Genomic DNA, 20988 nt, shown 5'->3' with positions numbered 1-20988 from the left:
CCTTTTCGCAGGCCTCCGCGGAGTTCGCAGGCGCTCAAATCCTACTCCCGGATCTTCGCTCCACCCCGCCCACAGGCTCTGCCCCGTCCCGCCCCACCCTGCGCAGCGCGCCGGTCCCCAGCTCCGCCCCGCTCCCGCCCAGCCTCCTCCGAGATCCCAGTCGCGCACAGCTGTACTCCCGGTTGTACGCGCCCAGTCTCCCTCAGGCCCCGCCCCCAGACCACGCCCCCGTGCTCTTCCTTACTGCGCGGGCTGAGCTCCGCAGCCCCGCCCAAGGGCCTTTCCCTAGGCAAGCGCCTGAGCACACGCTGCTTACCCTCCCCCAGCTAAGCTGGCTCCCTGGGGCTTCTGAGACCCAAGGGACCCGCCCTCGCAAGAGCACGCACGCGCAGTCCCCACCTCTCCCTGCTCAGAGCCCTAGGCCCTCAGGTCGCCAGCCCCGGGTGCGGCCCCGCCTCCAAGCGCGACCCCGCCCCTCATGCCGGGTATCGCGCAAGCGCGCCTCCCCTGCCCAGCCATCCCCCCGCCCCCGACGGCCCCGCGGTCCCAAGGCGCAGGTCGCCCCCAGCCCCCTCCCTTCTCCCGCACACTCTCTGTCCCACCCTCCCTAGCTTTGTGCCGGGGGCGCGGAGCCGCTTCCCCCTTCAGCCGCGCCGCGGGAGGAGGGAGCCGTCAGCGAGGAGCTGCTGCTGGCTGCCCCAGGCAGGGGCACAGGTAGGTGGCGGCCGCGGGCTGGGCCGCTCACCGAGCCCGGGGCTGCGAGTGGGGGCGGGTGTGAGGTTTGAGGGAGGGGTGGAATGGGGGGAGGGGAAGACCGAGAAGGACGGGGCTGGGGTGTGGTTGGGTGAAAGGTGTGAGGGTCTAGGGTTGTCAGAGACGGGTTTAAGGGTGGAGTTGGGGTGCTGGGGTAGTGTATGGGGGCGTGTGAGACTTGGGGTTCGGGGCCTGGGTGGGAAAAGGGAGCAGGATTAGCTTGGGTGGATTTGGGGAGGGACATGCGTGGGAATTTAGAGAGAGAGGGAGAATTGCAGTACTGGGGAGGGGGAAAAAGTGGGATTAGAGGAGTGCAAGGAGGAAAGGATCTAGGATGGGAATAGGAGAAGGGGTGGGGTTTTGGGGGCAGGGAGAAGTTGTTGGGGCTGTGAAGTTGGGCATAGTGAGCGTGAAGGATTTTGAAGGTTGAGGGCAGAAGACAAGGAAAAAGATGGAGAGTTTGGGGTCCTGGGAGAGGGAATCTCAGAATGGGAGGAAGGGAGGAGTACATGGTGAAGGACAGAGGAAGAGTGCATGGGGGTTAGAGAGAGCGCGGGTGGAATGGTGTGGGGGGAAGGAAGGAGAGCCAGGTGGAGGTGGGCTTGCAGCTGGGCGACAGGGAGCCGTATTTCAGAAGGGATGGAAGGATTGGAAGGGCGTGAGGTTTGAGAGGTGGGGGCAGGGGAGCTGGGCGTGGGTGAAGGGGGTGGATTAGGAATTTTGGTGTGGAGATTGGATCTTGTGTGAGAAGCTTAGAGTTGGCAGGTAGAAAAGCTGTGAAGTGTCAGGGTGTAGGAGAGATTGGCCTGTTCTAAGAGGGAAGTAAGGAGCTAGGTATGGTGAGAAGGCAGGTAGGAAAGTGCAAGTTATAGGACAACAGAAATGAGTTGAAAACTGGGTAATGGTGGTGACCCAGAACAATAAACTTGAGATTGTTAGTTGGTTATTGGTGGTTTGGAACTAGTTTCTGTTCAGGTTTTTATGTTAGAAACTTTCTTCAGAATACTGCATTTTCAAATAAACCAAGGGTGTCTGCAGCCTTGGGATGACGGCCATGGATTGACAGGTGTTTTCCTGGTGTGTGGATTTGGGTAATTTCTGCCCTGGCAGAGGAAGGAGGGGAGGCCTCAGTGTAGCTCTGTCCTGGCTCTGTTCCCACCAACTCTTTCCTCAGTTGTCCACTGTTTTTTTATCCCCTCCCTCTCTCACCCCTCCCCCCCAGCTTGAGTCAGTGAATACCAGAGGGATCCAACAGGTGGGTGAGATTAATTTTTAACATTTTTTTATCCTTAAGGCTGATGTCATATTTTTATTCTTGAGAGACAGCATCATGCAGTGGGCAAGAGCTTGAGCTTTGGAGTGATACAGCCTTGAGATTGAATTCTGGCTCTGCCACTTATTAGTTCTGTTTCTTAAGTAAGTTACTTTACGTCTCTGAGCGCCTTCATCTGTTAAATGGCGATCCTGACTTAATAGGATTGTTGAGAATTACAGGAATCATTTAATATAGTGCCTAACAGTGCTTGGCAACTCAGTGGTAGCTCTCACACCCACTATTGTTATCATCATAATCTTATTATGATTAATATTCCTGGGGGATTGTTAACTTACTTTACCTACTAAAGTTAGGCGTTTTCTTCTCTTTCTTTTCAAATTAGATATCCATAGACTCAGCTCACAATTTTAATTGTCTGCTTCCCTGACTCTGTCCTTCCAGTCCACTTGACTGGATAGTCATGAGTCTTGCTTGGCAAACTGGCTTCAAGATCTAAAAAGCTGTTTAGTTATCAATTATTTTATCTTGCCTCTTATTCAAAGAGGCTGAAGAGAACTGAGTTTTTAATGTAGTAAGGCTACATCTTATTCATTTGATGAAATGACATGCTTCATGGTAACTTTGGCTCATTTGTGGTGACCAAATACTAGAACATGCACTATTGTAATAGTTTTCTATGAGGTTTTATGGGTTACAAAACTCCCTCTCTGGAGACAGGCTTAGAGGCTATCAGAATGCCCTGTTACTCTGTCGCTCTAATATGAAGTATACCTAATACAGGTCTCCACTGGACATTGTTATTCTTTCACATACCAATTACTTAAATTTTCCAGTTCGTGTAGTATTTGTGCCATGGTATAGAATAGGCCCTGTCTCCTGAGGGGGCTCCCTTATAATAGACCACTCTGTGTAACAGCCAGGCACAAGCAAAGTCAAATTATAGAAGCTTTGTTTGGAATTTTCTCACCTTTATGGTTCTTAACCTTGAAAGGCTTAAACATTAATTCAATTCTTAGATCATTTTATAGTACTTCACAAACTCTCAGGAAGCTCCTTATTGTGAGAGTGCAAGATGCACAGATTTAGTAGTAGAAATCAAAGGTCACCAGGATTTCCTGACCATGGTCAGTTCCTCAAGTATCATAGTTGAAGAACAGAGAGCCCTTGGGGTTTCTGGACAGATGATGTGGGCTTACTCTTCAGGAAATATTTGATTTTTTTCATCGTTTAGAAAGAGAACTAGCATTTGATGAGTAATTTAAAAGTAAAATATAGCCAGAACTGTGCCGTTTTTGAAAATGATCCATGGAAGCCGAAGCTGCCAGGATTTGGGGCAGCCTGGGAAGTGTCCTCACTTTGGTCCCAAGCTGCTTGTGCCCTCTGCTGGATGGAATCAGATTTTTCTGATTTTCACCGGAAGTGGTCATCCATTCATCCATTTGTCCATGTTACTCCAAAGTTTATGGAAGACACTATTGCAGGTGATGGTTAGGGGTACTACAGATAGGCAGACCCTATTTCGTTGCCAGGAAGTTTATAGCGTGCTGATTACTTATAATATGTTATCTTCCATGGAATTTGTCTTTCTGCTTTTAAAATTAAGTCATTCTTGTTTGGGGCCATATCTGGTATCTACTTTCTGGTCTACTGGTAGAGTAGGACTCTGAATGTCCAAATCCAGAGATAAAGACCGAAAGGGATCTGCTTTATCTCCTTATCAAGATTAAACTCTGTGAGACTGAAGGGGCCAGGTGCTTACCCCTGGAAGAAAAGCTTAGAATAAGTGAAGTATCTCCTCGGCAGCAGGCACTGAATACTGGCGAGAGTATGGGTTATGAGAGCTAGCCAATTTTTTTTTCTGGTTTTTAGATTTTTTTTTCCTCCCTGGTAGTACCAGTAGCAATATACTCCCATCATCCTCTTTGCTTCTACCACCTGCAAAAGGGTCTGGCGAGTGGGGGAGGAGTCTGCAGCTGTTGCCTGGTAGAGGAGCTGGCTCCTAGCAACAGTATCAGCAGGCCTTGCAGCTCCAAGTACTAAGTCTGTCCCTTTGAGGTCTCACCCTTCCTCTTCATTTGGTTCAGCAAATATCTGTTGAGGACTTATTCAAGCTAGGCTCTGTGTTGGGCCTGGAAAAGAAAAGAGAGATGAATCAAGTTAAGTGTCGTGTACTCAAAGGGCTCACAGCTTTGGGAATATTAGCAAGTGAACGGACAGTACGCAGTGCGAGGTGCTATGTAGAAAGAGACATTGGTGCTCTGGGAAAACCAGACAGATGTGTGCACTAGTGCAGGGGTTAGGAAGCTTTCTCAGGAGAGGGATGGTGGTTGAGCTGAGTGTTAATGGTAACTAGGAGTTAGCTAGGTCAGGGAAGCAGAGAAGGATGTTCCAGCCAAAGGGAGCAGGATGTGCAAGGGCCAGTGAGACGAGAACACAGCCAACTTACCTGGGTCGTATGGCTTAGCCAGAGAGTAGGGCATAAGGAGATGAGCAGGGAAGAGTGAGGCTCTCGGGCGTGGCAGGGCCCTCTTTTCTGATGTGCTTTTATACATGTAATTATCCTCAGGAGAAACATGGATCATACTGATACCCACAAACAGGATCAGTGTTTGATCTCCAGAGACTCAGCATTTTTGATCACTGACTTGATTGATTGTTGACACTTTTAAGTGGCTTCAGAGCTACATCCTAGCCCTGCATTGATGCAGAAGAAACTGGGTTTGTTCACTCTAAAAGTCAGTCAGAGTCTTTTAGATATAATAGCGGCTTTTTGACCTATATTATATTAAGTTTTACCTAAAAATTGTAGCAATAATAATCATATACTTTCATTTTATTTAACTTGGCAATTTCTCGAATATTTTGAAACCTCACAGTTCCTCAGGAAAGCAAGTGTTTATTTCAGTTAGCACTTGGACACAAAATGTCACCCATATGATTGCATAAATACCCTGCTGTTTTTTTGTTTTCTTTTTTTTACCCTGCTGTTTTTGATATGTTGCCTTACTTCGGAAGTGCCAGCTAACTGAAGAAGTTAAGGCACAAGAGCTAACTAAAAGCTATTCTAGCCCTTGGAAGCATCACACCTTAATAGCTTTTAGTTAGCTCTTGTGGTTGAGGTCTTTATTTGTGGATCCAAAAAACCATGTTGCTTGCGGTCTGTGTAAGGTTTAGCAAAGGAGTAAACTTTAGTTCCATGAATATCTACTCAGGGACTATTACATGCCAGAGCACTATGTTGTTAGGGTGGATGAATTAAACATGATCCTTGCTCTCAAGGAGCTCAAATCAGCAGAACACGCCCAGAAATAAATCAGTAGCAGAACTGTGAGCCAAGTGCAATAAAGAAATGTGTGGAAGGTGCAAGGTAGCAAGGGAGTTATTAGTTTCTAGCCTTTGTTCTGTGTGTAAACATGTTTTAAAAAACAGAAATAGTTGGACTTCCCTGGTGGCGCAGTGGTTAAGAATCCGCCTGCCAATGCAGGGGACACGGGTTTGAGCCCTGGTCCAGAAAGATCCCACATGCCTCGGAGCAACTGAGCCCGTGTGCCACAGTTACTGAGCCTGCGCTCTAGAGCCTGCAAGCCACAACTACTGAGCCCATGTGCCACAACTACTGAGCCCATGTGCCACAACTGCTGAAGCTCGCCTCCTAGAGCTCATGCTCCGCAACAAGAGAAGCCACTGCAATGAAAAGCCCGTGCACCGCAACGATGTGTAGCCCCCGCTCGCTGCAACTAGAGAAAGCCCACGTGCTGCAGTGAAGACCCAATGCAGCCAAAAATAAATCAATAAAAATAAATTAATTAAAAAAAACAGAAATAGTAAATTCCACGTGTACAATTTGTAATTTGCAAATCAATAAAAAATTTTATCATTTTAATGGCTGCATAACATTCCATGGTATGGACGTATCATCATTTATATAATAACACCCTTGTTGAACATTTAGGTTATTTTCGGTTGTTTTGCTAATATCAGCTGTGCTGCCATGACTTTCCTTGTAGGTGACTCTTTGACCACTTCTGTGATAACTCCCTTAGAGTGAATTTTAGAAATGAGATTTGAGCTGGCTTTTGAAAGATGAATAAGAGTTCACCAGATAGACAAGAAAAGGGGAAGCATAGGAAAGGGCTTCCAGGTCGAGGTAATAGAGGTAACCTCCAGTGCCATAGTTCACAGGCAACTGGTAAGCTTTGATTCTCCAAATCAGCTACAGGGCCTGCCTGGAAAGCTCATAAAGCTCTGGGCACAGCAAGATGAAGTTACACGTTACAAATGGCATTTTAATTGGATTTGATTTCCTTGTGCCTTGCTTTTACAGTTGCAACCAAGGCAATGTCTTACTACCTCAACTCAGAAAACCACCTGGACCCAGGGCCCGTCTACGTGCGAGAAAATGGGCAACTGCACATGGTCAATCTGGCCTTGGATGGTGTCAGGAGTAGCCTGCAGAAGCCAAGGCCTTTCAGACTGTTTCCCAAAGGCTTTTCGGTGGAGCTTTGCATGAACAGGGAAGATGATACTGCACAGAAAGAGAAGACTGATCATTTCATCTTCACATACACCCGGGAGGGGAATCTTCGGTACTCTGCCAAATCCCTCTTCAGCCTCGTCCTGGGCTTCATCTCTGACAATGTTGATCACATTGATTCCCTTATTGGCTTCCCTGAGCAGATTGCTGAAAAGCTGTTCTCTGCTGCTGAAGCCAGACAGAAATTCACAGAGCCAGGTGCAGGGCTGAGGGCTTTACAGAAATTTACAGAGGCCTATGGAAGTCTGGTGCTTTGCTCCTTGTGTTTGCGAAACAGGTGGGTGTTCTGATTACGATAGTGAGTATTTTATTGGGTGTGTGAATTCTGTCAAGCTACGGGGCTTAGTGGGCTTGGGCACTTTCCCCATCAAACAGCCCTTGAGTTCAGAATTTCCATACACGAAGTGGTAGGCCATTTTGAGAAAAATCATTGTCTTTCTCCCTTACCCTCCCAGACAACACTTAGGTTTATTTTGAAAACACTTTACAAGGATTAGTTGATTGCCACATTCCTCCATTAGGTAGTAAATACTCCTCTACCAACTTTTCTAGAAAGAGAAAATAGAAAAGAAAATGTGATTTGCTAAATATCTCTTGGTATGCTCTCGGGGATGTGAAGATTAGTAACCAAAGTTCCTGTCTCTATTCCAGTTTTCAGACCACTAGATGTTGAGCATTAGATAAAAAGCAACTTTAGAAGAATAAGTGATTAAAATTTCAAGTGTCTTAAAGTTTGGAAATTTTCAGTAAGGTCCCAACACCAGAACCAGGGTCTGTCTATTTTCTAACAAAGCAGATGTTTTCTCTTATCACCTGCCTTTGCTCATATACTTTTATTGATTTATTTAAAATTTTTATACCACCATCGTGTAAAATGACTTTCAAGGCATCTACTAATTAAAAAGAAAAACTTGAAAAAATACACAGAAAATTTAAACACAAACACAAAAAGGTATAACGTGGAACATAAGCCTCCCTCCCATCTCTCTCCTGTTTCCCTTCCCCAGAGGCAACTACTGTTATCAATTTCTTTTACATAATTCCAGAGATAATTCTGTACATATACATGCATGTATAGCTGTCCCCTTTGTTATACAAACGGCAGCACACACACAGTGCTCACACTGGTATGCACTTTGCTTTCTTCACATATTTTGAAAATCATTTACCATCAATATGTGTAGATTTTTAAGATAGTATAGTATACCATTATATATATCTTTATACATTTGGGAATATACTCTATCTATAAATTGTATTCTGTTTTTTCCTCCACGTACCATTATACCTTAAGTATTTCTCACAATAGGGAAATGCTTTTTATCCATCTGTGATGTCTGCACACTGTTCCAGTGGTCAAATTGGATGAGAATAGCACTTCCATTCACATTTGATGAGCACATAAATTAATGTAGCATTTCTGGAAAGAAGCTTGGCAATATGTATCAAAGGCTTTAAAAATATTCATATCTTTTGTTTGACCCATTAATTCCATTTATTAAGAGTCTGTTCTAATTTCTAATGTAATAATCAGATATGAGAACAAATACCTTACATAAGGGTGTTCATTGTAGTACTATTTGTTATAGTGAAAATCTGAAAGCTGAATATCCAACAAGAGGAAATTAATTAAATAAATTATGGTACATTCATATAATGAAATAGTGTATAACTTTTAAGATAATATCCAAAGATCATTTAAAATGGTGTGGTAAAATGTTCATTATATAATAAATGAAAAAAATAAAAATTATATGTATGATCCCAATTTTGTTTGTAAAAAAATAGAAAAATTTACATGTATTGCATATATAGGGGGGGAAAAAAGAGAAGCCCACTGAAATGTAATTTAGGTAATGAGATTGAAGTTGGTTTTAATTTTCTTTATAGTTTTCCAGATTTTCTTAATTTTTTTCTCCAAGGAATGTGTGTTACTTTTATAATCAGAAAAATATAAGAAACATTTTTAGCAATCTTTTGGCTCATATTTTATTGCAACAATTACAAATAAGACAATGCTGCCTTATTCAGATATAAGAGTAAGATTTTTCAGTTGTGATCAAAAACTTTCCTTCTTTTGAATCCTCAAAGGAAAATAGGAAGAAGGCAGGAGATTTGGGTTTGCATTTGCAATTCTCAGCTGAAGCTGCAGCAGCAAAGATTTTACCAGCATGAAAGGGTTCAGGTCATGGGGAAAGAGCTTGAGAAAATAATTGAAAAATAAGATAATCGTGTAGGTACAGGCACTTGCTTTGTGGGGTTGGGTCACAAAGCTGCCTGCCAAAAGGAGAAGCCAGTGTCTTTGCAACTGGGTTTCAACCCTACAAAACTGTCTCCTCCCTGTGATTTTTAATCCCACCGGTGGTCACAGGGAGGCAAGTATTTGCCTTAAAATATCACCCTGTGTAACCGAAGTAATTATAATAGCTACCATTTAATGAGGGCCTATGAGATGCCATTTACTTTTGGAACATTTTTTCTGATTTTCTTAATAGTCCTTAAAGGAAGTGATCATCAGCTCCATTTTCTAGCTGGAGAAATTGAGGCTTACAGAGATTAAGTAAGTTTCTTACAATCATAGAAGTAATTAGCATTGCTGGAACCCAAACGCAGGTCTGACACTAAAATATCTGTGCTGTTTCTGTTGCTTCTCCACTATACTCTTCTGAACTTTTTAAGGGGCAAGTTGTAAGACTAATTTTGAGCGAGACCCTAGAGCTTCAATTACGTCCTAGATAAGCATGTAGTAGTGTCTGTGGTTTTGCATGTTCGTTTCTCAGCTTTGATTTTTGTAATGTTTGTTAATCATGTTATACGTTTTTGTGTCCTTCCCAGATAACCCTGTTTCAGAATTACTAAATATCTTTTGGTTAACTGATCAAAGGATGTGTGTTTTCCTTTCTGTAATTGCCAGTAATTCCCCAAATTCCCATTAACCCACTTCAACTCTGTGATTGGAAGATGGAAAACAGCAGCTTTATTTACAATGCAATTAAAATATGTCTGAGTAAATAAGGCTCATTTGTGTACCCAGCTGAGCTCAGTCACCAGGCAGCTTAGAGGGGGTATCAGTGCCCCAGGCCATCTGTACCCAGCAGTCAGGCCAGCGATCAGCTTCAGTATATCTTCTTCTGATTGGAAGTAGGAAGAAAAGAGATCTAACTCCCTTCTTGTCCTTGGATTATTCAGTGCTGTTTTTGGTAATTATGATTCTGGCAACAGTAGAGAAATGTGAACACTTTTAAGTATAACCCCACTGATCCTAGCTTACCATCTCGCTGTGGAAACTTCTAGACATCCATGAGAAAAGTGGATGAGAAAGGCATGCTCTTGCCCACAAGCATTTCCCTGTTCTCTTAGACTCCTCTCCTGTTTCCTGTCACTTCTAATCCCTTTTCATTTTTTCTCACTGACATCATATGAAATAGATGGACAACTAGAAAGCAGGGTGGAGGCCATAGCCTGGGCTGTGCAGTGTCTTTTTGATCTTCTTTTCCTCTCCAGAGGCCTCCTGATACTTCCCGATAGCAGATTGGCAAGGTGCCCCAGTGTAATTAAAGTGTTCATGCTCACAGGTTTGCCTTAATAACCATCTAGTTTAGAGTGAGTTCTTATAATAGTCATGCTGCACATACTTTTGGAGTAAAGTTAGCAGGATAACAGTGGCACAGTGACGTGGGCAGCTACTCAAACTTGTGTTTGAATAGAAAAGATAAAACCTGACTGTCAAATATATCTTGGTGTGTTCTTGGGGATGTGCTGGTTAGAACCCAGAATTCTTGGCCTGTTCCAGTTTTCAAAGCACTAGATACTGAGCATTAGATAAAAAGCAACCTTAAAGGAATGAGTGATTAAAATTTCGAGTGTTCTAAAGTTTGGAAATTCTCTGATGAAATCCCAGCACTGACACCAAGGTCTGTCTGACTTATAACAAAGAAGATTTTTTCTCTCGTGTCCTGCCTTTGCTCATATGTTTTTATTTATTTAAAGTTTTTATTCCACCATCACGTAAAAAGATTTTTAGCTTAAAAAATTCAACCTGTGCCTACATAGTAATCAGTAAAGTCTGCTTATTACATAGTACCTTGTCCTGATGGAATGTTGATGTGTCACAAAGCCACAAATGGTGATGTTTTAAAAGAAGGAAAAGAAAAGCTGTTGATTGCTCTCCACGCCCCACAGATACCTGGTGATTTCAGAAAAACTCGAGGAGATTAAGTCTTTCCGGGAGCTGACCTGCCTGGATCTATCCTGTTGCAAGCTTGGAGATGAGCATGAACTTCTAGAACATCTCACCAATGAGGCCCTGTCTAGGTATTGACCTGCCACCATTTGTAGATGAATTGTTTTGTTTCTTTTTTTAAAAGATGATCAATTGGGATCATCTTGAAGAATGTTGATTACTTCCCAATCCTGTGTTTATTTGCTAATTCTTTTTTCTAAAACGATTCAATCTTCATTTACTTGGTACAAGCAGTATAGATTGGACAACTCTTAGGAAAGTAAGTCACTAGGTTCTTTACCTCAATAAACTTTATTTCAACATATAATACTTGACGCTACCTGTGTTGAAAAATGATTTTGCCGTGGTTTATTCTAGCAAGAGATGAGAAGTTATACAGTTTCTACAATCATTATCATTTTCTATTTTAACTGCTAATGAACTATAAATTATTTAAAATGTGAACTATTAAAAGACAGCCAAGTAAATCCTTTTCAAGAACCATAATTTAAAGAAATCATCCAGTTCATACCATTCACAAATAGTCCGACTGATCTCAGTATGGCCAGCAGAGAGAAGGCCAGATGGATTCCTTTGTGGTTTAATAAACACCCAGAAGGATAACAGTACTACAAACCTGAGTCTAACCTGTTTCTTGGGGCCTGCCTAGGACAGTGACACCTACCTACTGCCCTGTACAAAGGTTTTTTTTTTTTGAATTTTATTTTTTTATACAACAGGTTCTTATTAGTTATCTGTGTTATACATATTAGTGTGTACATGTCACTCACCATCTCCCAGTTCATCCCAGCACCACACTCGCACCCCCGCCACTTTCCCCGCCTCAGTGTCCGTATGTTTCTTCTCTACATCTGGGTCTCTATTTCTGCCCTGCAAACCGGTTCATCTTGTACAAAGGTGTTTTTGTACAAGGTTAGTAAAGGTTCGGATTTCTTGAGTGTGGGACAGTGGAACACATTAATAACACCAGTTACAGGTTAGCTGAATGGATTGGGTTATGTCTGTACCTTATAAACCCAATCTGAGAATTGGATTTATAAAATAATTAGAATGAAAGAATTGTGCTTTGCATAAAGAATTCTCATAGGAGTTCTTAGCAGACTTTCCCAGTATATTTAGAGTGGTTTTGGTTTTCACACAGCATTTGTCAGGAATGCAGCTTTTGTGATAAACAAGTGTATTTATATCCTTAATGCAGTCCCTGTTTACCTCATTCCATCATATACCTTTAGTGCCCTCTGCCATCTGAGACTAGTACTACATGACACTTTGGTCGGTAAGTTAACCCTCACTTAGCAACTGAAGTAGCACCAAAATATCTTTAACTTTATTAAATGCATTATGTATGAAATAGCAGAGGTTAGAAGATATATTTTTGAATGAAATTTATGAAAGTATGTTCTCATGACTAGACTTTCTCAAATGCTCTTTAAGTAATTTACTTATGGACTTTGTTTTCTAGTGTAACTCAACTCCACCTGAAGGATAATTGTTTATCTGATGCCGGGGTGCGGAAAATGACGGCACCAGTTCGAGTGATGAAAAGAGGCCTTGAAAATCTAACATTATTAGATTTATCTTGTAAGTTTTATTAGAAGTTATAGATGATTAACGTTGGAATAATGGACTTAGAAATCATTTAGTTCTTCCTCTTTGTTTGAGAGGTGATAAAATTGAGGGGAGGTGACTTTCTTAGGTGCCACAACAAGTTAATGGCAGAGCAGGACCTAAAGCCAGAGGCTCTTGACTCCTGGCCAAATACCTTTCCTGGCATGGTGCCACCTCTGTAAGGTAGTAAAAGCCCTTACAGATTCACCCATGCCACTTACTCTCTGCAGACAGGGCAGCCTTTCATCATATTCACAGCATATATGAAGGACGTTTGGCTCATTTTTACTTTCTTTGAGTTGCTGATCTATAGTGTCTGTCAGCTAGGTCATTTTTTATCAATAATTGCTTGGTGAAAATCAGGATGAAATTCACAGTTTTGATAACTTGCACAGAATGAACCAGTTATTGACTCCAGTAGTAGAAAGATGGTAAGATCATTTATGATTTAACTGAGCATTTATTAAATATGTGGCAGGATGGTGTGGTGTCAAAAAAATAGAAAGAGCAGGGGTTTGAGGTCAGAGGACACTCCTTGCTCTGCTACTGTGTGCCCTTGTGCAAGTTAACCTCTCTGAGCCTTGGTTTTGGCTTGTGTGAAATGAAGATAATAATGAATGCCCTCCCTTCCTCCCAGGGAAGTCTATTCATTTAACAAATATTTTTGGAGTGTCTACAATGTGCCAGGCACTGTGCTCATGGTCTTTAGGACTCAGTGCTAAATGCAGTACTCTCTGATATGAGAAGGTGATATGTAAGAAAGGATTAAAAAAAAATGCAGGTTAGCAAGACATTAATAGTCTCTGTGCCTCCGTATCCTTGAAAATCTTTTTAAAATAAATCTTTTACTTTGGACGTAAAATGGCTGTGAACAAAGTCTAATATACCATTCTAATACATGTTTACGTATGTTGTTTTCATGTGGTTCCAAATTAAACCCTTTGGAATAACTATCTGGTTCATTAATTTTTCTGCTAACCCCCAGCTCCTAGAAAGTTAAAGCTGTGAAGGATCTTAAGGATCATCCAGCGTAGCTCCTTCACATTACAATAGGAAAGATAAGATTTCTATATTCAATTTACTCTGAAAAGCTTGTTCACTCAGTATTTTCTATTTTATCATTGTTTGGCCTTTTTTCCTGAGCTTATTGTTGGCATTGTAGCAATACTTATAACTATAACAGAATACTATCTATGTTTTGACATTTAGGTAACCCTGATATCACAGATGCAGGAATTGGATACCTCTTTTCTTTTAGAAAACTAAACTGCTTAGATATCTCTGGGACGGGACTCAAGGTAAGACTTCTACTCCCTTCTCTTGCTTTTCCAAACTTACAATTTGATATTTTCTTCTGCTAATTGGCATTTAGAAAGGACTGGGATCTGTGATGGTGTTTATTTCCTACTGAAGGCAAGTAGGAGTTAACCAGATGTGTGTGCATTAGTGTTCTGGTTTTCCCTTACTAGGACGTCAAAGCTGTCAAACACAAGCTTCAGACCCACATAGGTCTCGTTCACTCCAAAGTGCCTTTGAAGGAATTTGATCACAGTAACTGCAAGACAGAGGGCTGGGCTGACCAGGTAAGGCAGATTTTTTCTCCTACAGTTAATGTGGCTTCATTTTAATTCCAAGTGTCTTATTCAACACTTGAACAAATGTTAATCCTCTTGGTATTCCTTGGCTGAATTGTCATCTTCAGTCGAATCCGAGATACTGACGGCCTGGTAACTAACCCAGTTACTTAAGAAAAGGTGTTAGATGCCAGTCCTTAAATCTCATGCTCTGGTTGCTAGATTGTGCTTCATCCGTATGGGACCTGGAAGAAAACGCCTTCTTATAAATGACTCAGAAAATAAATGAATTCTTGCTTGCTATGCAAAAAAGCAGTATGACCCAACTTCACAAGGACAGATTCTCTTAGCAGTGTGTGTATACTGGAAAGAGAATAAGTCACACTGATAAGAATTCAAATCTAACTCTTTCCCTTTTGGGGGGCAAATTTCTTAACTCTTAGTGAAGAAACCTTTTTTTATCCTGAGCTCTCCCATTTTCTTTCTTTCTTTTTGAAGTTTTAAATTATGTACAAAGAACTAGGACTGTTTGGAAAGGTAGATGTCCTGGATGAACCATTCAAGGAAGTTCACTTAGTCCAACTCAACGAAGCCGATATCCTCCAAGTACTGGCAGAAACACGGGTGACACATATTGAGGCCATATTTCCAGATCAGACTATGCTAGTTTGAGCACACTGAGCCCTTCCATATTCAGCTTCTTAGCTGAACTTTGATGCTGTCTTGTCTTTTTGATGGTCTTCCTTAAGTTGGTAAAGTACAGACTTAAGTAGAGAGTCAGAAGGTAACCAAGTAGTAGAGCACCAGTAGATGCCAGCCTCCCTGTGGCTGGTGCCTTTCTCCTTCAGATGCTTTAAACCAATGTTTATTGCTGGAGGCCTAGAGGAACCACCAAACTTTTTGATCTGGATCCCTCCTTGGCTCCGAGCAATAATGCCTGGCTGTGGACCTATCCAGCCACCTGATTGTAGCATCACCTCCCTATAAGTAAGCAAGAAGGGGTGCTGGTGAAGCACTTTGAAGTTTGTGAAAATGCATGCTGAAATAATTACAACAGTTCATTGCCAGACAAAGTTTATAGTGCTGGAAGAATCCTAGATACATCCAGTAGACTTGGGGCAGGTGTGGGATGGTCTTACAAGGGCTTGATGTAGTTTGGTTATGGTAGCAGGTGACATGGTGGAAAGAGCATAGGCTGTAGGGTCAGAGGCCTGAGTTTGGGATCCTGGCTGAGCAACCCAATAAGGAGATGACTTAAGGCAACTTTGAGTCTCTGTTTATTTATCTGTAGAATGCAGAAACCAACACCTTTCTTGCAGAGCTAAGGATGAAGTAAAATACCTAACAGCCTGGACTGAAAGCACCGTGCAGTCTCAGCTGGGCCCTAGGACTTGGCAGCAGTGCTTTATCTATCTTTTGTTGATCCTTATTGAAACTGTTTCAGGCTGACTCCATCCTCCTCCTGCCTCATTCTCAGAAGGTGACACAGAAAAATGAGGCCATCTAACAGGAGTCCTTTACTTCCCTGTCTCAAAATTTCTACAATTCTGCAACATACCCCACTTCCCTCCTATCTAAGGGAACAGGTATGCCTCTTTATTCCAGTGATAAGCCCTTTAGTGGCCTCTTTTCCTTTCAGTTCTGTTCCCTGAGATCTCCAGCTTACGCTGTGATATTTTACTAATAATTATTTCCCTCTACTGCCCCACCACTACATCTTCAATCTCACTGTCTGCTGGCCATTTTCTTTATGTGTATAAACATGTTACTTCTATTCTCACATGTTCTTTATCCCCCATTGCGATTGTGAGCTGTTTTCTTTTCTTATCTTCCCACCTCCTCACTGCCTACTCAGTTCTTAATCCCTTGTAAGCTAGTTCTGGCCCTCACGGCTCTGCTGCAGGTGTCGTCCTGAAGGTGGCATGTGATCTCATTATTCACCTTCCTTGGCTTTTCTGCAGTCCTGTTATAAACATGCATGCCTTACGCTTTTTCTCTCTGGCCTTCCTGCTCAGTATCCCCTAACTTTCTCGCTTCTCCCTTTAGCTCTTGCTGATTCCTCATTTCCTTTTCTCCTCTTCTATCTCCACCCACTCTCCTGGTGATCTGAACTGTCCTCAGAACCTTTACTGTCCCTGCGGGAATGATATCACCTTCTCTTACACGTTAGACCTGTTCCTAAATATTCTCCACAAATCTCTGCCAGGCACCTCAAATTCAGCTTGTCCAGAACCAGGCTTGTCTTCTTCTTCCCCATCCCCAAACAGCTCTTCCTAATTGACATTCTTATTTCTGTTAGTAGAAGCACAGTTTTCCTTATTGTCCCCTGAGCCACCAGATTCAGTTCATCTTAGCATTCTTTTAGATCTGTCCCCATTTTCCATGCTCAGGGAGGTATCATAGAGGGGCTGACCACTAAGATTTATTGAGTGCTTCCTATATTCCAGACACTGCTAAACCCTTCATGTATGTTAATCTCATTTAATCCTCACAACCGCCCAGTGGGCTATGTACTATTATTAATCCCGATTTTACGGATGAAGAAATTGAAAGACAGAAATTAAATCACTTGCCAAGGGTCCCCTGGCTAGTAAGTGGTGGAACTAACTCTGGAACAATATTCTTAAACTATGTGTTGTGCTGCCTCTGTGACCTGAAAATGTTTGTCTTGACTTTCTTTTATGATCATTTCATTGCATACCATGAGAAGTGCTGATTTTAAAGTTCTTGCTACTTGTGCTATATGTGAAATAATTGTTTATTTATGTGTAGTTTATACTAAACCAAATTTTCAAAAGAATTTATAGTAGCTTGTAATAAAAATACATTTGTAGCAGTTTAAAAAAATGGAAACTCATCATGAAGTGTCATGAGAATATGGAAACGTGGTCCTTTCACACACGTACAAGAGTGAGTTATAGTTGGTATAGTTTAAGGCATGAAAGTGAGTCTAGGAATGTGTGAAAAGTATTGACTAAGGTTTTAAATTTTAGTATTTAGTTTAAGGATATGCAGTTTATTTCTAGATTGGAATAGAGATGAAAATAGGGAGTCAGCTTTGTAGATTTTTTCTGAGTCATGCAAGTATGTATATCCAGCATGTTTGTATTCTGACCAACTCATGCCTTAAAACAGAAAATCCAGACTTGACTTGGTTCTTTTTCTTATCACCATCATCTGAAGTAAGATTACCATGGGGGTTTGTGTTTATGGAAAGAGAGCGGTGGGGACCAAGGAAAGCTTGAGATTTTGTTTGGATTCACATCTTTCCAAATACATTTTAGATTGTTCTGCAGTGGGAACGTGTGACTTCGGAAGCTGTGAAGCCACGAGAAACCTCGGAGCCTGGAACAGCTGCTCAGCATTTCTGTGAGAAATTCCCTTTCCTTTGGAGTGTTTTGCCCTTAGGTTATTTGCCCTTAAAGCACTTAGCTCATCTTCACTCAGTGGGAAAATTAATTATGATAGTATTGACTTAATTAGATCACTGAGACTTGTATTCTGTCAACACAGCTTACAGTGTAAGTTCACACTTAGCTTTGAGTACCAGCACCAGGAAAATAACTTATTAAATGTATGTATGTATGTACATATGTGCTTATTGACATCCCATCTTGTTCCAGAAAAAAATTTGCAGTGGTACAAAAGTAGATGGATATAGAACATTAGAAAGGAATTAAAAGTGTAGCCAAAAGGGACAAGCAACCCAAGTGTCCATTGACAGATGAATGGATAAACAAAATGTAGTATTTGCAGACAATGGAATATTATTCAGCCTTAAGGAGGAAGGAGATTTTAACACATGCTATAACATTGCTGAAATTTAGAGACATTCTGCTAAGTGAAATAAGCCAGTCAAAAAGACAAATGTTGTATGAGTCTTCTTATGAGATTCCTAGAGTGGTCAAGTTCATAGAGACAGAAAGTAGAATGGTGGTTGCTGGGGACTGACTGAGGTGAGGAGTGGTAGGGAGTTACTATTTAATAGATACCAAGTTTTAGTTTCCGGATACCAAGTTTTAGTTTCGCCAAGCTGAAAAAGTTCTGGAGATGGATGGTGGTGATGTTTGCACAACAATGTGAATGTACTTAATGCCACAACTATACGCTTAAAAATGGTTAAAATGCTAAATTTATGTTATGTGTATTTTACCGTACTTTTTTTCTCTAAGGAGTTAAAGGATGAAATCGAAGTGAAGGAAAAATAAAGGTAGAAAAATAAGAAAAATTCAGGGCAAACCAAAAAATATAGGATAAGGTTGTATCATTTGCTAGAGTTGTGCCGCAAACTTGGCTGTTTTTAGAAGACAGAGTCAAGTCCAGATTTTGAGTAATAATAGCTGACGTTTTTTCAAGCTTTTACTATTGTGCCAAGCATTGTGCTAAGCACCTTATGTTACTTTATCTTCACATCACCCTTATGAAATAGGTTTTATATCCCTCTAAAGATGAGAAAACTGAATCTCAGACAAGTCACTTGCTCAAGGTCATTTATGCAGCAAGTGGCAGATCTGAGATTTGAATCCAAATCTGTGATACTCTCGTGTGAGTACGTACCTTCAACCTGTGCTGGTGCATTTGCTGTAAGTTACTTTACAGGGCACTCAGTAGGGAATAAAATTAATCCAAACCTCACCCTGTTTGGGCCTCTTATCACTTCCCTTGGATCATCTTTCTGGACTTAGGCAGCCGTTAGCAGTGGCATAGGAAAGCTCATTGCCCTTCCGTTTGTCACCCTTACAGATGGGAAGCGGGCTCGAACAGAAGCCCCAGTGAAGTGTCACCTGGCAGACGCCCACATGAATTCTTCTGAGAAACTCCAGTTCTATAAAGAGAAAGCCCCAGAGTGCCATGGACCACTGTTGAAACACGAAGCCCTCTCAAGCCAGGAGTCAAAGAAGAGCAAGAAGAGAGCTTTCGAGGAGCCAGAGAAGGAACAGAGCAACTCTTCACAGTCTTCGAAGCAGAAATATGTGTGTCTTGCTGTGGAAGACTGGGACTTGTTAAATTCCTATTGATTGGCGGATATAAGTTGACCATTTTTCCCTCCAACTCTAATGTACGAGGAAAGGGGGCTGATGATGTTTTCCTTTTCGTTTGAATTTACCTATGGCATTAGCATAGCAAGCGGATATTTCTACTTTTGTGGTGGGGGAGGGGAATGCTATGGAAGTATGTAATAATTTCTAATGTATATTTTCAATACATAGTAATTTTTTCAAATAAACGTTTTTGCTGTCCTTAGGTTCTCCTTGTGAAAAATAGACTGGAGCCACAGGAAGTAACACTTTGGTTTGGGACAAAGGCCATGTGAACTAACAAGGCAGCTTAGCGTCATTTGTTACTACTCCGGTTTGGCCCAGCCTCAAGTTAAGTGAGTTGTTTAAGGTCCGGAACTTATAAGAACCAGAATTTATATTTCTTTCTGTCCAGCTGTAAAGCCCACTCTATTACATGGCCTTCTTAAATAATAGTTACCATTCATTAAAATCTCAAATATTAGGTCTCTTAAGTAAACCACCAAGAATCTTCACGATAGTCCTGCCAAGTAAGGATTATCACCTCCATTTATCAGATGAAGAACCTGAGACCAATGACTCACTTTAGACCAGTGCTTCTCAAGGTTTATTGTGCATGCAGATCACCTGGGGATTTTTTTTTTTTTGGCCACGCTGCGTGGCATGTGGGATCTTAGTTCCCCAACCAGGGATCAAACCCACGCCCCCTTCATTGGAAGTGAGGAGTCTTAACCACTGGACCCCCAGGGAAGTCCCCTGGGGATCTTTTTGAACTGTAGATTCTGATTCAGTAAATCTGGAGTTGGGCTTGACATTGAACATTTCTAACAGTTTTCCAGATGATGCTAGCACTTCTAATTTGTGGGCTACACTTGGAGTAGCAAGGCTCTAGACCTTCATTGTCCAGTACCGTAGCCCCTACTCACATGTGGCCCCAGAACACATGAAATGTGGCTAGTCCGAATTGAGATGTGCTGTAAAATGCATACTGGATATCAGATATCAGAGTCCAAAAGTATGAATGAAAAAATCTCCTTTTTTTTTTTTTTTTTTTGCGGTACGCGGGCCTCTCACCGTTGTGGCCTCTCGCGTTGCGGGCCAACTGGCTCCGGACGCGCAGGCTCAGCGGCCATGGCTCACGGGCACAGCCGCTCCGCGGCATGTGGGATCTTCCCGGACCGGGGCACGAACCCGTGTCCCCTGCATCGGCAGGCAGACTCTCAACCACTGCGCCACCAGGGAAGCCCAAAAAATCTCCATTTTTAAGTATTGATTACATGTTAAAATGGTAATTTGGGGGTTAAAATATTAACTTCATCTGTTTTTATTTTTCCGATGTGGCTACTACAATATTTACATGGCTTGCATTCGTGATTTGCATTATATTTCTCTTGAACAGTGCTGCGCTAGACCATATTCCATCCATAAAAGGTGAGCTTAAAGCAGGACTTACTGGCAAGTAAAAGGAAGGGAGAGACTGCCTCGAGGAATTGAGAGCATCGTTGTGGTAGATCTGACATCTGGAAATGCTCTGGAGTTTAACCAGGATTTTAATAAAAGTAGATCTTGGATCTGATATGTGTTCTATTTGCTATTCAGAGCTAGTCAAGGTGCCACTCTGTAAGTGTGGCCTGTTGCCCAGGATCATCTCAAAAGTTCTGATTTTTGAAATTTATCCAATGAAAAAGCAGATTTAGTGAGGATTGTTTTTTGTTGTGGAAGTAGGGTTGAGCTTTAAAATGTCATCTGGGTGAACAGGAGCACAGCTTGCCAAATTCCTAGTACAGGCAGCCTTACTTGTCAAACTTAGCATATATTGTTAGTCAAACCTGAGTCTAATTTGATCACCCCCCACTATCACCACCCCCTTGTTGCTGTGGTGCAATGCTATGTCAGAAAGTGGCATCTGATTACTCTTCAAACATCCCACCTGTTCTGATCATTTTGGAGGGCAAATCTTCCTTCAAAGCAACTTATGATTA

General features: G+C 41.9%; 1 protein-coding gene across 1 annotated transcript; it reads left to right on the top strand.

The window, feature by feature from the left end:
- Nucleotides 1-577: 577 nt before the first annotated feature.
- LRRC42 (leucine rich repeat containing 42) lies at nucleotides 578-19155 on the top strand. The gene is made up of 8 exons (XM_082832502.1): nucleotides 578-714; nucleotides 6354-6840; nucleotides 10746-10877; nucleotides 12269-12387; nucleotides 13624-13712; nucleotides 13884-13997; nucleotides 17273-17357; nucleotides 18732-19155. Exons 2-8 carry the CDS (start codon nucleotides 6368-6370, stop codon nucleotides 19004-19006), a joined length of 1287 nt encoding a protein of 428 aa, XP_082688628.1. The 5' UTR covers nucleotides 578-714; nucleotides 6354-6367; the 3' UTR covers nucleotides 19007-19155.
- Nucleotides 19156-20988: the final 1833 nt, after the last annotated feature.

The sequence above is a fragment of the Leucopleurus acutus genome (assembly GCF_964270905.1).
Source record: "Leucopleurus acutus genome assembly, chromosome: 2".
NCBI lineage: Eukaryota > Metazoa > Chordata > Mammalia > Artiodactyla > Delphinidae > Leucopleurus > Leucopleurus acutus.
The sequence above is the reverse complement of the archived record's forward strand: the minus strand, read 5'-3'. Positions and strand labels throughout refer to the sequence as shown.